This window comes from Eptesicus fuscus, chromosome 20 (genome assembly GCF_027574615.1).
Source record: "Eptesicus fuscus isolate TK198812 chromosome 20, DD_ASM_mEF_20220401, whole genome shotgun sequence".
In the NCBI taxonomy this organism is placed as follows: domain Eukaryota; kingdom Metazoa; phylum Chordata; class Mammalia; order Chiroptera; family Vespertilionidae; genus Eptesicus; species Eptesicus fuscus.
In genome coordinates this window covers 44,193,806-44,208,846 of record NC_072492.1, presented here as the reverse complement: position 1 = coordinate 44,208,846, position 15,041 = coordinate 44,193,806, and the positions used below count along the sequence as shown (strand labels likewise).

General features: G+C 63.7%; 2 protein-coding genes across 2 annotated transcripts; both read left to right on the top strand.

Annotated features, from left to right (window-relative positions):
* The first annotated feature begins 712 nt into the window (after window positions 1-712).
* Window positions 713-7,816, top strand: LOC103291120 (keratin, type I cytoskeletal 42). Its single transcript, XM_008147084.3, has 8 exons — window positions 713-1,359; window positions 3,597-3,679; window positions 3,770-3,926; window positions 5,004-5,165; window positions 5,775-5,900; window positions 6,159-6,379; window positions 7,329-7,378; window positions 7,507-7,816. The coding sequence occupies exons 1-8, from the start codon at window positions 724-726 to the stop codon at window positions 7,602-7,604; spliced, it is 1,533 nt and encodes a 510-aa protein (XP_008145306.3). The 5' UTR covers window positions 713-723; the 3' UTR covers window positions 7,605-7,816.
* A 2,013-nt stretch (window positions 7,817-9,829) lies between these two features.
* Window positions 9,830-15,041, top strand: KRT17 (keratin 17). The gene is made up of 8 exons (XM_008145211.3): window positions 9,830-10,344; window positions 11,475-11,557; window positions 11,939-12,095; window positions 12,624-12,785; window positions 13,435-13,560; window positions 13,653-13,873; window positions 13,973-13,998; window positions 14,812-15,041. Exons 1-8 carry the CDS (start codon window positions 9,901-9,903, stop codon window positions 14,904-14,906), a joined length of 1,314 nt encoding a protein of 437 aa, XP_008143433.2. The 5' UTR covers window positions 9,830-9,900; the 3' UTR covers window positions 14,907-15,041.

The window sequence follows — 15,041 nt, the reverse complement described above, 5'->3', positions numbered from 1 at the left end:
TGCTGCTCCCTGGCAGGGCAGGGCGCAGGTGCAGAGCCCACGGAGGGGCACCCTGCCCCTCAGACCCTGCTCCTCCCCGTCATGCCTCCTAGTGGGGGGCCCTCGGGAGTGGCTTTTCTCAGGCACTGGGGCGGGGAGGGGATGAGCAGGAGTGGTCACCCTAACCCCCCTCTCCAGAGTCCTTCAGAGACGGGGAGACAGGCATTATGCCCATTTTACCAAGGAGGAAGCTGAGGCTCATGACCTGACCCCCTATAAGATCCAAAGCTCCCAGAGGTCTGCAGTGTGTCTGTTCCCCTTAGACAAGGGGCTCCCCAGGCCAGGGCCACAGACTTGGGAGGGCCCCCAGAGATGTGGGGGCTCCCCGGGTCAGAGGCGGATTCACCCTCTCAGCCTGAGGGGCTCCTTAGGGCGCCTGGACCTGGGCGAGGGTGTCCCCCAAGTCTCACCGTCTCCTGAGGACCAGGAATGCTGGGTGGGGGGCCAGGGCAGCCCCGGGGTTCAGGCCTGTGGAGCCTTGTCCTGGGCCTTTTCCGGCTCCCTGGGCTGGGTTCTCAGCTCCCCCCAGAATGAGCTCAGAGGCCTAATTGCTGCTGCGGATGGAGGATCACCCTAGCCTGGGGCTGCGGCTCCAAGGCCACCTTTGTTTGTGAACAATGGGCTCCTGAGAGGCCGGGCCCAGGCCAGGCTCGGGCAGGAGAGGGGCCTGGGGGTGCACTCAGCATGTCCAGCCTGAGCCCCAGGCCCTGGGCGGCTGATACAGAAGCAAATTACGGGGCTGGGGTTCTGGCTCTGACTTCAAGGACCCGGGGCCCAGCCCCCTCCAGCCCGGCTATAAAGGGCTGCTCAGGGTCCCTGTGCAGACCACACCCTGCTCCCGGCCCCGCGGACACCATGGCTGCCACCACCACCAGCTTCCGCCAGTTCTCCACCTCCGGCTCTCTCAAGGGCCTGGGCATGCCCACCGGGGGTTTCTCTCGGGTGTCCACGGTCCGCGTCGGGGGCGCCTGCCGAGCCCCCAGCCTCCTGGGAGCCGGGAGCTGCGGCAACACGTCGGTCACTTCGTCCCGCTTCATGGCGGGCATGGGGGGTGGCTACAGCGGGGGCTACTCCTGCAACCTGGGTGGGGGCTACGGCCCCAGCTACAGCGTGTCGGACGCCCTGCTGGGGGGCGGCGAGAAGGAGACCATGCAGAACCTCAACGACCGCCTGGCCTCCTACCTGGAGAAGGTGCGCGCCCTGGAGGAGGCCAACGCCGACCTGGAGGTCAAGATCCGCGACTGGTACAAGAAGCAGGGCCCCGAGCCTGCCCGGGACTACAGCCACTACTTCAAGGCCATCGAGGAGCTGAAGAGCAAGGTGCGTGGACCAGGCGGCTCCCTGCCCTCTGCCCTCTGCCCTCTGCCCTTAGTACCTGCTTCTGACTCATCCCATCCCACCTGAGTGAACATTCCTACCTTAGGTCTCCATCATTCATTCACTCCCTGGTCTCAGGCCTGGAGGACACCCCATGCAGGGAGGTTGTTTGGAGTTCTCTCTTTCTGGAGGGGGGGGCGGGGAACGTGTGTTGGGGTGGTGATGGAGGAGCAAGCAGGGGGGGCTTCAGAACCTCGAAGGCAGCAGATGGCATCCCAGGTATAGAGGATGGCGTGGGCAAAGGCACAGAGGTAGGGGAGAGTTTGGTGCTAGCTGCTGGGGGATGGAACCTGAGCAGGGAAGGCATCAGAGCCATTCCCCTCTGGCTCTGCCTGCCTCACCTCCTCCAGGCAGTCCTCCTGGATGGATGGCACTTGCCTCTTCCCCCCCCAGATCTTGGGGTTCCTTCAACACGTTGAGGTTCAGTCGTGGCCCTGCTCATTGTGCGGATTTCACTGAGTTTGGCAGGTACTCATGGCTGCCTTTGTTGTGGGTCCTCCTCACTCCCTTTGTGCGGGTCACTCTGGGGGTTCCTGAGGGCAGAGCCCGCGTCTCTCTTGGAGATTGGGGGGTGGGTCCTGAAGGAAGGAGCTGTGTCTTTCTTCTCAGACTGGAAGCTTCAGGGAAGGGATTTCTCTTAGTCTGATGGATCTCTCTCTCTCTCTCTCTCTCCCTCTAAGAACATGGCCTTGGCATTCTGTGAACGAGGCACTTGGGTTTTCTGTAAGAACCCGCCCTACAGTGGGTCCTACAGTGTTTCAACCCCCAGAGGCAGCTGGGAGGTCAATGAGAGCCAGAGAGCCAGGCTGAGGGCAGCAGGGGTGGGGCCTGGCTGGGGCCTGGCTGGCGCCCGTGGTCAGGCTTGCCATTTCCTGGTGGAGAACCAGGCGTGGTGCTGCCTTTTGGGGGGCTTTGTGGGTTCCTGCCCGGGACCTGCGCCAGGCGGGGAATTCCTGCAGCTGTTCCCTGGCAGCAGAGCTACTGGGAGAGCCAGATCAGATACTGGGCTTGGTCTGGGCAGCGGGGCGCCCAGGGGAGCCCTGGTGAGTCAGTGTGTTCCCCAATCCATTCGGGGTCGACCAGTTCCTCACCACCAACCCCAGGGCACCCCGCACCAGGCCTCCACCCCTCTGAGTCACTGTGCCCCTCAGGGGTTTTGGCAACGGCCCCGGCCCCTCTTGGACCCAATCAGCATCCTGAGCAGGGAGGTGAGTGGGATGGACCCACTGAGGCCTGGGGTGGCTAACAAACTGCACCCCACCCCCCGCCCCCGGCTCAGTCTGGAAACCTGGGGCCTGACCCAGGATGAGCTTCCCGCCAAAGCTTCCCTCTCTTACACCTTCTACACTCCAGCCCTCAGCCTTCCAAAAATTCCAAATTCCACCCTGCCAATCTGCTCCGTCCGGGCCTCGCTCGCCCCACCAACTCCATGGATCTTGATTGGAGTTTCTCTTGGGCATTTCCCACAACAACAACGACAGCAGCAGTAATAATAACGAACCCTCTGCTCCTTCCCGAGTCTTCCCTGTTCTCACTTAAACCTCCCGATGACCCAGTGGGAAAAGAAAACGTTGCCCTAGGTTTGCGGTGGGGCCAGTGGTAACCTCCCTAATTAATTAATCACCTAATTAAACGAGTGTTTCCTCGGGGCCAACTCTGGCCCAGGTGCCATGCCCAGAGCTGGGGATTCTAAAGGGAAGGAGACAGACGTGGCCTGGTCCCCTGAATCTCAGAGTCCACGGGAGGAGGAAATAAAAAAAGTCACGGAAAAAATCACCCTCGGGAGAAGTGCCGTGGAAGAGGGAGGGGCAGGGAGGAGGTATGTCCAGAAGGAGGGACCCCGGTGGGGAACTGAGAAGGGCTTCCTGGAGGAGGTGGCAACTGCGTCTAGAGGTGAAGTTCATTGGGAAAGAGGGCGTCAGGTCCTGGCGGCTCGGGCAGTGACCCCATGGCTGTTGAGGGGTATACGTGGGTCCCCTGGCATCATGGTTACCTATGCCTGGGCCCAGGGCCCCTACCACTCTGGGAGTCCCCCAGCCGGGTCCTCAGAGGAGGAGACCACACCACAGGGACCCTCCTTCACTTGGGCACACTCTCTAAAGAGCTGCGAGAGGGGTGCAGAGTCTTCCCGGGGCCGCTGAGGGTGCTTGCTCACGGAGCCCATCATCGCTCTCCCCCAGATCCTGGCCGCCACCATCGACAATGCCAGCCTGGTGCTGCAGATCGACAACGCCCGCCTGGCAGCCGATGACTTCCGCACCAAGTGAGTCTGGGCCCTGCCCGTCACCGAGCCCTCTGTGTGCACGGGGGTGGCCTTGTGGTCCCCCGTGGCTCATGCCTCCACCCCTCCCAGGTATGAGATGGAGCTGAACCTGCGCATGAGCGTGGAGGGCGACACCAACGGCCTGCGCCGGGTGCTGGACGAGCTGACCCTGGCCAGGGCCGACCTGGAGATGCAGATCGAGAACCTGAAGGAGGAGCTGGCCTACCTGAGGAAGAACCACGAGGAGGTGAGGCCAGCTGGGGGGTGACAGCAGGAGAAACTCGCCTGGGAACGAGCAAGGCTGGGGCCTCCCAATCTGCCTGGGCCAGGGCCCTGCTCTGCACCCGGTGCCCAGCCAGGGTGGGTGCCTGGCCCTGACCTGGGTGACCCTCGGAGGGCCCTGGGGGAGGCCTGGAGGGCCCTCTCCCCACCACGATACTTTCCATGTCCCCGAAGGCACGGCCCGCTGTGAAGTGGCAGTTAGTGATCTAATGAGGTCGCAGTCTAAGAACACGCATGCTGATTACTAGTTAATTACAGGGGTGATAATAATCTGCCCAGCACATTGCAGTGATTCACAGCAAAGGTCTCAGCTGGCACCAACACCAGCGCTGTGAGAAGGGTGCGCGTTCTCCCCTTCACCGGTGACGAGACGGAGGCTCAGAGAGGCTCAGGGATTTATCCAAGGCTGCACAGGCGTCTTCCCTCCAATCTGTCCGACCCGTGTCCACATCCAGGTCCAACTCCACCACTCTGCCACCTCTCCCACCTCCTTTTGCAGAGAACTCTGGATCCCAGGGACCCCAAGACTCAACCCAAAACCCTGCGGGGGGACTAATGAGCCTGTGGGCTTCCTTCTCAGCTGACCTCTGGGCTGCCCTGAGCTAGGGGAGCCCGATCCCCGAGGATCAGAAGCCCAGACAGTGTCTCCGATTGGCTTTGAGGCTGGTGATAGGGATGGCGTTTCCTAACGAGGTCTGGTCCTTGGGGCTGCTTCCCCGCTGCGATGCTGCGTGGTCGGCAGTGGGTGACGAGGTTGGTGAGCTTGTCCTGGCTCGTCCCCTCTCATGACAGAGAGTTGGGGATGGACACACAGCACACGTTGGGGATGGACCCCGAGTGTGTGTTGGGGAAGATGTTTGATATCCACAGCCCTGCACATGGGAGCCATGACAGCTGCCTCCACCTTCAGGGTGAGGAGCTGTTGGCCTGTCTGTGTCTGTCCGTCTGGCATCGACACCTGTCTCCCCCAGGTGGAGAAGGCGGGCCGCAGGCTCTCTCCCCAGGTGGCCCTGGGTGAGCTCCTGCTCTCCTCTCCGCCCAGGAAATGAACGCCCTGCGAGGCCAGGTGGGTGGGGATGTCAGCGTGGAGATGGACGCCGCCCCCGGCGTGGACCTGAGCCGCATCCTGAACGAGATGCGCGACCAGTACGAGAAGATAGCGGAGAAGAACCGCAAGGACGCCGAGGACTGGTTCTTCACCAAGGTGGGTGGCCTGCGTGAGCAGGTGTGCTGTGCGCACACCTGTGCGTGCATGTGCTGTGTGCGGGGTGTGGGCTGGAGAACGTGTAGCCGCACAGACTGTGCCATCTGGAAGGACCTTTGGAAACCAGTTGGACCAACCCTCAAGTTTAGATGCTGATCGGGAGGCCCAGAGAGGCCCCAGGCTCCCAGCTCCCAGCATCCTCCACTGCGGCCTGGGAACCAGGTCTCCCCGCAGCGAGGGCTTCTCCCGCACAGGCCTTTGTAGGAATGTGTGCATTTGGATGCATAACTCAGACCCGTAGGAAACACGTGGAGAAGTGTCAATTCCCCGGGACAGGAACAGGCACAGAAAGACAAGACCCAGGCCTGTCTGAGCAGTGCTCGCAGTTCAGGGGCAGCAGCCCATGCAGATGCCTGCAACGCAGGGCGAATCCCTCTGGGGGCCCGTGTGGGCACCGAGGGGGTCTGTGTGCACGTGTGTTTGGGGCCCCACAGAGGCCAGTGAGGCGCTGGCGGAGAAAATCTGGGAGGTCAGGGCTCACGGGTGGCCCCTGGCCCCGGCCCCACCTCCACACGCCTCCTCAAGCCCCCACGGCCCTCCTGCTTCCAGACGGAGGAGCTGAACCGCGAGGTGGCCACCAACACCGAGGCCCTGCAGAGCCACCGGACGGAGATCTCCGAGCTCCGCCGCTCCGTGCAGAACCTGGAGATTGAGCTGCAGTCCCAGCTCAGCATGGTAGGGCTTCCGTCCCTCCGCTCCCTGCCTCCCTGCCTCGGCCCTGTCAGCCCAGGGTACCCCGGCCACGTGGACCCCCACTCGGAGAACCAGACTCCCTCACCGTGTCACTTCCACAGCGACGGGGCCCCTCGCTGCCCTAGTTACCACCCCGCCTAGTTACTGGCTGCACCCACAACCCCCCACGGGGGGCTCCTCCTCTGGGTGGGGAAGGGTCCCCTCTCGGTCTCACCCACCCACCTGCGCTTTGGCCCACAGAAAGCATCGCTGGAGGGCAGCCTTGCGGAGACCGAGGCGCGCTACGGGGCGCAGCTGGCCCAGCTGCAGGGGCTCATCGGCAGCATCGAGCAGCAGCTGGGCGAGCTCCGCTGTGACATGGAGCGTCAGAACCACGAGTACCAGGTGCTGCTGGACGTGAAGACGCGGCTGGAGCAGGAGATCGCCACCTACCGCCGCCTGCTGGAGGGCGAGGACGCCCAGTGAGCGGGGGCACCGGGGCCCATGCTTCCCCCAGGGAGGGGCAGCCCCAGCAAAGGCCAGGAGGAGGTGTGGAGGCTCGCAGGGGGCGACACGGAGACCGCTGGCTGGGGTCCGGCTGTGAGGAGCACGGAAGGCCACCTTAGAGCCGGTGACTCGGTGGTGCAGGCATGGGGGTGCCAGGGAGCGGCTTTGCACAGGATGGTATGATCAAGAGGTCTCAGAGCGTTCACTCCGGCTGCAGATGGACAGCTGCATCAGCGAGGCCAGGGGGTCACGGGGACCTGCCAGGAGGCTGGAGCAGGGGGTCGGGCTGCCTGCTGGGAGGAAGGGGCAGGGGCAGGGGCGGGGGCAGAGGCAGGGAAAGGCCTGGGCGTGGGCGTGAGCGTGGCTCACAGCGGGACTCAATCAGAGCTGAGTGAGCACGCGAAGGCCTGGGTAACGATGACCCTGGGTTTCTGGTTCCCATGACTTGTGGTTGGCGACGCCATTACCCAGGATGGGGTGAGGACCGGGGCGGCCATCTGGTTTGGAGTTGGGAAGGTGGATCGGGCTGAGACCATCCTGGAGTCTCCATGCTTAGTCATGTATTCCAGCTTTTTTGTATCCTGAAGATGGTGAAGTCCACCTATAGTCTAACCACAGTCTCTCTTGCTTCAATCGAGTCTATTTGCCGGGCCCTTCTCCTTGTAAACCCCGGGCTAGCTGCAAAGGGCTTCTGGGCTTCTGTTGGGGTGGCCCCTTGCCGTACTCCTGCCCACTGGGCCTGTGCCCTTTGACCCTTGCGGTTGCCATTCTTTTCCGTGCACTCCCAGCTGGGATTCTTTGATTTTCTGGGACCTCTCTCCCCTCACCCTGGGGCTCCCCAGCTGCTTCTCCTCCCGGGGGATGGGGCTCCTAGCCAGCACCCCTGGGTTCCTGGGTTGACAGGTTCCCTCTCCCTCCCTGCAGCCTGGCCAACCAGTACTCCTCGTTCCTGGCCTCACAGCCCACGCGGGAAGGTAAGGGTCTGCCCCATCCTGCCCAGGGGAGGCGGGAGAGTCAGAGGACCCTTCTGTGTGGGAGACGGGGAGGGGAGAGGGCCCCTCCGGCCTGAGGTTCCCTGCCCCTCCCCCCCTTCCCTCTGCAGCCACGGTGACCAGCCGCCAGGTGCGCACCATCGTGGAGGAAGTCCAGGATGGCAAGGTGGTCACCTCCCGGGAGCAGGTCCACCGCTCTACCCACTGAGCCCTTCCCCCTCGCAACAGCCCAGCCTCGAGGGTCACGGGGCAGCCATCGCCTCCAGCCCCCAGCACGCTACTGCTGGGCCCCACGCGCCCGTCGGGGCCACGGCCCGAGAGCTGTTGCCTTTCTGTACCCGCTTCCCGCAGCCCTCGCGGAGGGGCCGCCCGAGTGGGCCCCAGTGACCACTATTAAAGCTTGGCCTGAAGTTCAATGCCTCCTGGGGTCCGGTGTGGTCATTGGTGTGGGGCGGTGTGGGCTGAGGGAGTGGGGGGAGGAGGAGAGTCTGTTAAATGTTGGGGTGGTGGATGCCCGGCTGGCGTGGCTCAGTGGTTGAGCATTGACCTGTGAACCAGGAGGTCGTGGTTTGATTCCCGGTCAGGGCACATGCCCAGGTTTGCGGGCTCGATCCCCAGGGTGAGGCATGCAGGAGGCAGCCCATCAGTGATTCTCTCTCATCATTGATGCTTCTGTCTCTCCCTCTCCCATCCTCTCTGAAATCAATAGACATACATATAAAAAATTTGGGGGGTGGTGCTTGTCACCTGCCAACCAGTTCTACTCACCTCAGCCAGGCCTGGGGCTCCTGGGAGGATGAGAGGGAAGGAGGCAGGAGGACCTAGGGCTCAGGGATGGGCCAGCCCCACATGCTGGGACCGTGTCTGAGAATCAGCCCCTGGGTCTCCATTGCCTGTGCTGGCCCCTGGGTTCCCAGGGAGCTGTGCCTATTCTAGAAGCTCCCGCCTTCGCCTCGGTCTGGGGGAGAGGCCGGGCAGGGGGCTTCCTGAAGGGGGATCCGGAACACGGGTGGGTGAGAGGAGGTGGCAGCGGCCCAGCCCGGGAAACCAGACCGGCTCTGCCCAGCCCGGGGGGGGGGGGGTGTGTGGGGCGGGGTGACCGCTGTGTAAGTGAGCGTGGGGGGCTGTCTTGTTTGCTTTGGTGGCTTGGCAGCTGCCGGGCTATTGGGGAATCTCTGTCGGCGGCTGGCGGGGGCTGTCCGGGCCTGCCTGGAAAGTGGAAGCCATTGGCAGCCCGAGACACGACCGCATTCCGCCCAACCTGTCTGCTGGGGCCTGGGACCCAGGCCGGGCCTGGGGTGGTGGGCAGGGCAGGGGGGCGCTGAAGGGCGGCTCAGGGTCCATCCCGAAGGCCAGGTCAGGGAAGGCCGTGTGTGGGGGGACTGGCTGGGAGGGTCTCAGGAAGGCCCTCTTCTTGGGCAGTGTCCTTAGACAGGAGCGAAGGTGTATGCCCTCACCTTACCCCGAGGCCCCTTGGGGTGCAGGAGGGCTAGGGAGGTGGAAGGGGGCCTGGCCTTCGGTTCTCCTAGTTCCCTCTGACCATGAGGCTCTCCCCGCAGCGGTCATTTCCCCATCTGGTAGCTAAGCTCCTCTTTGTCCACTCAAGCCCTCCGCCCCCCTGTCAGGGAGTCCCGGGGTTGGGGCAGGTCAGAACACTGGCCAGATGGACTTGTAGCCCCTAAGAGCGCTCCCCTGGGGTCAGGGCTGGGCAGAGGGGGGCAGTGTGCCGGGGTCCCTTGGGGAGGGGTCTGGAGCTGTGGGATGAGGGGTGAAACGCTGCCAGCCCAGTTCTGCAGGTGTGGGGGGCCAGTGGGACACGATCCCTCTCAATCCCCTGTCTCCTTAGCTATAAAATGGGGTGGTCAGCTGAGACCTGACAGCGTGACTGTGTTGTGTGCTGAGCCTGGTGGTTTAGGTCCAGGTGCCAAGGCGGGATGGGGGCTCCATCCTCGCTGCCTCCCCAGCCCACAGCCCTGGGCCGTGTAGCCTGGTGTGTGTTGAAGGACAGTAACCCCAGGCTGGGGATGGGGGGAGCTGCTGGGTTCCCAACTGATACCCTACCGGGCCCAGGGTCCAGGTGGGCTGGGCTGGGGTGGCAGCTGCCTGGGAGGGCCTGGGACGGTGACATCCTGCCTCTCCTCTTCCCCGTATTAGGTCATGGGAAAGCGTAGCTCGAGGGCCTGCCTGAATCACAGGTGACGGCTTAAGAACAGAGACAGGCGCACACGCACATGCAGACGCCCAGCACGGGGGTTCGGAGAAATGAGGCAAAGCCCGGTGGTGGGAGGGGAGGGGGCCCACAGGCACCTGGGAGCTGGCCGCCCGCCAGGGGTGATGAAAGCCCAGGGGAATGGAAAGAGGAGCAGGCCTATTGTCATCGCTCCCCCGCCCACTGCTCGGCCTGTTATAAAGGAGCAGGCCGGCCCCAGCCACCACGGCATCTCAGGCTTCCCTCCTCTCCAGCCCTCTCGCTCTGCGCCTGCCTGCCACCCGCTGCCACCACCATGACCACCACCATCCGCCAGTTCACCTCCTCCAGCTCCATCAAGGGCTCCTCCGGCCTGGGGGGCGGTTCGTCCCGCACCTCCTGCCGCCTGTCTAGCGGCCTGGGTGCCGGCTCCTGCAGGCTGGGGTCCGCCAGTGGCCTGGGCAGTGCCCTGGGCAGTGCCCTGGGGAGCGGCAGCTACTCCAGCTGCTACAGCTTCGGCTCTGGCGGTGGCTATGGCAGCAGCTTTGGGGGTGTCGACGGGCTGCTGGGGGGCGGCGAGAAGGCCACCATGCAGAACCTCAACGACCGCCTGGCCTCCTACCTGGACAAGGTGCGCGCCCTGGAGGCGGCCAACACGGAGCTGGAGGTGAAGATCCGGGACTGGTACCAGAAGCAGGCCCCGGGGCCCGCCCGCGACTACAGCCACTACTACCACGCCATCGAGGACCTGAAGAGCAAGGTGGGGCGCTGGGGCGGGGGCTGTGGGGACCATGGCTTCTCCCGCCTCTCCTGCCCACCCTGGAACCCAGCCTGGGCGCTGTCACCCGGCCTCAGGGGGCCCAGGACAGCTCGGCTCCAGCGTGGCCTCTGGGACCCCACCTTGGGGCTGCTCTGTGGTCATGTTATTCGTTTTGGGGGGGCAGCAGGCTGGGCCAGGGGCAAGCAGGCCTCAGGGAGCTCCTTCGAGGCTCCATGTCCTCATCCCAGAGCGTCTTGCCACCTCGTGGGTGATAGGATCAGGCGAATGGACACATCTGGAGGGCTGGGCGAGCTCAGGAGGCTATGGGATGTGTGGGCACCTCTCTCCTCAGAGCCCGAGGGGGTTTCGGGCAATGGTGGGGTCAGGGGTCTGAGTGAGCATCCCATGGCACCTGCTGGGAGGCGGAGACAGGAAAGAGGGGGCGGGGCCTCAGGAGGCCTCTTTCGAGCCTTATTTGGGGATTTTTTTCTGGCTTCCCCATCCCTCCTGCTGCTCCCTCAAGAACTGGGCTGAGCAAACCAGGGTGGGGGTGGGGGGGGTGGGGTGGGGTGGGGGGGGGAGTGGGGGTCGTGGGGGCGGGGAGCTGCCCACTGGAGCCCTCGGCCAAGGTTTAGCAGGAGTGGAGACTTCTGACTGGAAAATACTCTTCAGTGAGGACTCTTTTAGCCTCCCTTTTGGGGGAGACTCTCAGGGGCACCATCTCCCCGCCTGTAAAGTGTGGGGGTTGCCCACATCCCCTCTGCTTTCTGAGCTTCTGGGACAGCTTCTGCCGGGAGGCAACCCCTCCCCCTCCCCCCTCCCCGCCACGTTCTCGGGCTCCCCCCACATTCCCAGCCTGAGAGCTCCCGGGCGGGCTGCCTGCTCTGGGAGTCTGTGCTGGGGAGGTAGGTCCTGGGGGGAATGGAGGCAAGTTTCAACGCATTAGACTCACGCTGGCCCGAACTTTGTCAACAATTACACACAAGAAGGGAGAGAGGCTGGGCGGGAGGGGAGTCCTCCTGAAGAAGGCGGCCACATCCTGGCCCGCAGGCAGGAAGGCCCATCTCAGAACCCTGGTCAGGGCTGAACCACCTGCACCCCGTGACCCGACTCTTCCCCCACCTCCCCAGATCCTCACCGCCACCGTGGACAACGCCAGCATCCTGCTGCAGATCGACAATGCCCGCCTGGCTGCTGATGACTTCCGTACCAAGTGAGCCTTCACCACGGAGCTGGGGAGGCCCTGGGGCACCCCTCCCCACCCTGGGACCCATCAGTTGCTTGTGATACCGGCCAAGAGCTGGGAGTGGGGGGGAGGAGTCTACCTCTTAGTCCAGGATGCAGCAAATTCTGAAGGTGGCGGGGCTGAGGTGATGGACGAGAGCAAGAGGAGGCAGGAGGGAGAAGTAGGAAGCCAGGAGGGGTACGGCCTTGCCCTGCCTGTTCCCAGGGCCCCAGGGCTGGAGTTTGCTTCCACCCCTCGCCATCTTCATTCTTCATAAGCCCGTGGCGCCCTGGCGAAAGCAGGGTGCTGGCCAGGACCTGGACCTGCCAGTCCCGGTGTCCAGATGGAAGTCTCCGGTTCCCTTTGCAGGTTTGAGACGGAGCAGGCCCTGCGGGTGAGCGTGGAGGCCGACATCAACGGCCTGCGCCGGGTGCTGGACGAGCTGACCCTGGCCAGGGCCGACCTGGAGATGCAGATCGAGAACCTGAAGGAGGAGCTGGCCTACCTGAGGAAGAACCACGAGGAGGTGAGGTGGACGGGGTGGCAGGTGCTCCAGGGCTGGCCACCTTGCAGGGCTGCCCTGGCTGAGGAGCCCTGATCCCGGGGTCCAGAGCCAGCGTGCAGGCCAGCCTCCTTCCTGCCTCCCTGCATCGGAGGAACCTCCCAGGGGCCCGCAGGGGCCTCTTCGGCCCTCCCCCGCTTTAACCTTCCTCCCAAGGACAGGGTCTAAGTGAAGAGGTCCCCTTGTCCTAGCTCAAACCCTTGAACCTGGGCCCCATGCAGAAGTTTGGGAATGAGAGGGGATATTCTGGGGGCACAGGCCCGAGAATGAGATTTTATCTTTGGGGGGAGACATGGAACCTACCCTCAGGGTGCCCACAGTCTGATGGGGGAGGCGGAACCCACACAGAGCAGGTGAACAAGTGGTTAGAAGGGTCAGAGGGTAGAGGGCAGGCAGAATGAGGGAGGGGTCTGGAGAGCTTGTGTGGGAAGGGTTGGAGTGAGAGACCGGGGCAGGCCCGGATGCTCACACCACAGTCCCCGTCCTCCACAGGAGATGAACTCCCTGCGAGGCCAGGTGGGCGGCGAGATCAACGTGGAGATGGACGCCGCCCCGGGCGTGGACCTGAGCCGCATCTTGTCCGAGATGCGCGACCAGTATGAGAAGATGGCAGAGAAGAACCGCAAGGACGCCGAGGACTGGTTCTTCAGCAAGGTACGGGCTGCTGGGCCTCTCCCAGCGGATGGGGTGCAAGAACCGAGTCCCCACAGCAAGCCCAGGGCCTGGCATCTTGGGGGCACCCTCTCCTCAGTGAGCCAAGTGCACCCCAGGAGTTCAGGCTCATCCATGGCATCAACGGGCTTGGAGCTTAGCTAAAGCTAGGATGTGGGGGTGGGTGGGGAGCCCCACTCAGGAACACAGCCAAAGGATAAAGGCCCCGGGACCCTCCACCTCTCCTGTAAGAAGTCTGGAACTGGTATCAGGGGCCTGGCTACTGATCCTTCGCAGGGGAGGGGGACGGGACCCATTAGGGTTTCAAGTTTCCTACTCTTGCACCTTCCACCTGTAGGGATTAAAGTTAAATCTTAACATATTCCAAAGGTTTCGGGACTTTGGGAAGTGGGAAGCTGATGAGAGACACTCCTCCCATAGTCAGGTTTAGGAGGAGGGCTGAGTGGCCCAGGGGAGGTCAGCAAGGAGAACAGGGTCAGGGGGGTTATGGGGCATGGTGGGGGGGGGGGTCCCATGTGCCTGTCTGGGCACAGAATGGGTCCTGGGCTGAGGATATGCAGGGCCTGGTGGTTGTCTGACTTGGAGAAGGGATCCCAGGCCCACTCAGCACCGCCCTGTGTTCTGTCCGCAGACCGAGGAGCTGAACCGCGAGGTGGCCACCAACACGGAGCTGGTGCAGAGCAGCAAGAGCGAGATCTCCGAGCTCCGGCGCACCGTGCAGGCCCTGGAGATCGAGCTGCAGTCCCAGCTCAGCATGGTAGGGGCGCGGCCAGGCCTGGGGTGGGCCCCGGGGCCCCACAGGGGGCACCGACCACCTTCTCTGACCCTGCTCCTCCTGCCTTCCTGCAGAAAGCATCCCTGGAGGGCAGCCTGGCGGAGACGGAGAGCCGCTACTGCGTGCAGCTGTCCCAGATCCAGGGGCTGATCGGCAGCGTGGAGGAGCAGCTGGCCCAGCTGCGCTGTGAGATGGAGCAGCAGAGCCAGGACTACAAGATCCTGCTGGACGTGAAGACGCGGCTGGAGCAGGAGATCACCACCTACCGCCGCCTGCTGGAGGGAGAGGACGCCCAGTGAGTGGGGGCCCGGGGCCAGGGCTGGGGGCCAGGGCTGGGGGCGGGGCTGGAGATCTCAGACCCACATCTGATCTCCTCTCTCTGTTTTCTTTGCAGCCTGACTCAGTACAAGCCCAAAGAACGTAAGAATCTTGGATCGTGGTCGCTGCGGGCGGGGCAGCACGGGGCAGGCACCCATCTGTACCTTGCTGGGGGAGGGTCCCCCGGAGCTCCAGGAAATGATGGCTGGTCCTTAGTGAGGGTGGGGGAAGGGACTCATTAGGGTTCAGGGTTGATGCTCAGGGGAATCAGACAGGGAGACACTGTCTGGCCCAATGGGGGCAGGGCTGGGAGATGGTCCTTAATCCTGGAGTCCTAGTCTGACGGGAGAAACATGGTCCTAGCTCTGGAGACGGTCCTCTGATGGGGAGGCAGGAACAAGGTCTCATGACCTTTGCCCCGAGACCCTGCAGATGAGCGAAAGCAGTCCCAACTCTGGCTCTAGCCTGGTGGGAGAAAGGGGCTGGGTCCTTGTCCTCAGATCCCAGTCTGATGGGGAACATAACATCCTAGCCTGATGGAGGTGTTGGGGACCTGCCCTTGGAGAGCCCAGCCCAGGCTGATGGGGGAGACAGGAGCATAGACCATGCCCCGGAGACTGCAGAGAAATGGAGTTAGACCCCATGTTGTGGGCACCCCGTCTGCCAGGTGCCGCTCTTGCAGATAGGACACATGGGTCAGAATCACCCCACCCACGTGGGGGGCCGGGGCGCCAGCAGCGGGACAAGCTGGAAGGGAGGGAGCAGTGAGGGCAGAGGGACACGTGTGGGGGTGATGCCGAGGAGCAGCAGAGGCGTGGACGCCGTGGCTGTGGGGGAAAGAGCGGCTCCTCGCAGGGTGGGGCTGAGCCAGGCTCCCTGGGTCCCTGCCCCCCTCTGAGTGTCTGTCTCCTGCAGCCGTGACCACCCGTCAGGTGCGCACGATTGTGGAAGAGGTGCAGGACGGCAAGGTCATCTCCTCCCGCGAGCAGATCCACCAGACCACCCGCTGAGGACCCTGCTCCCCTGCCCCCCTCCCCCCAGGGCCCTCATCAGCCCTGCAGCCTCGACCTCCCCAGCCTGAGCCCCATGGCTCCCCATCCCTTCCCCATCCCCCCTGCCTGACCAATAAAGCTTGTTAACTCAGA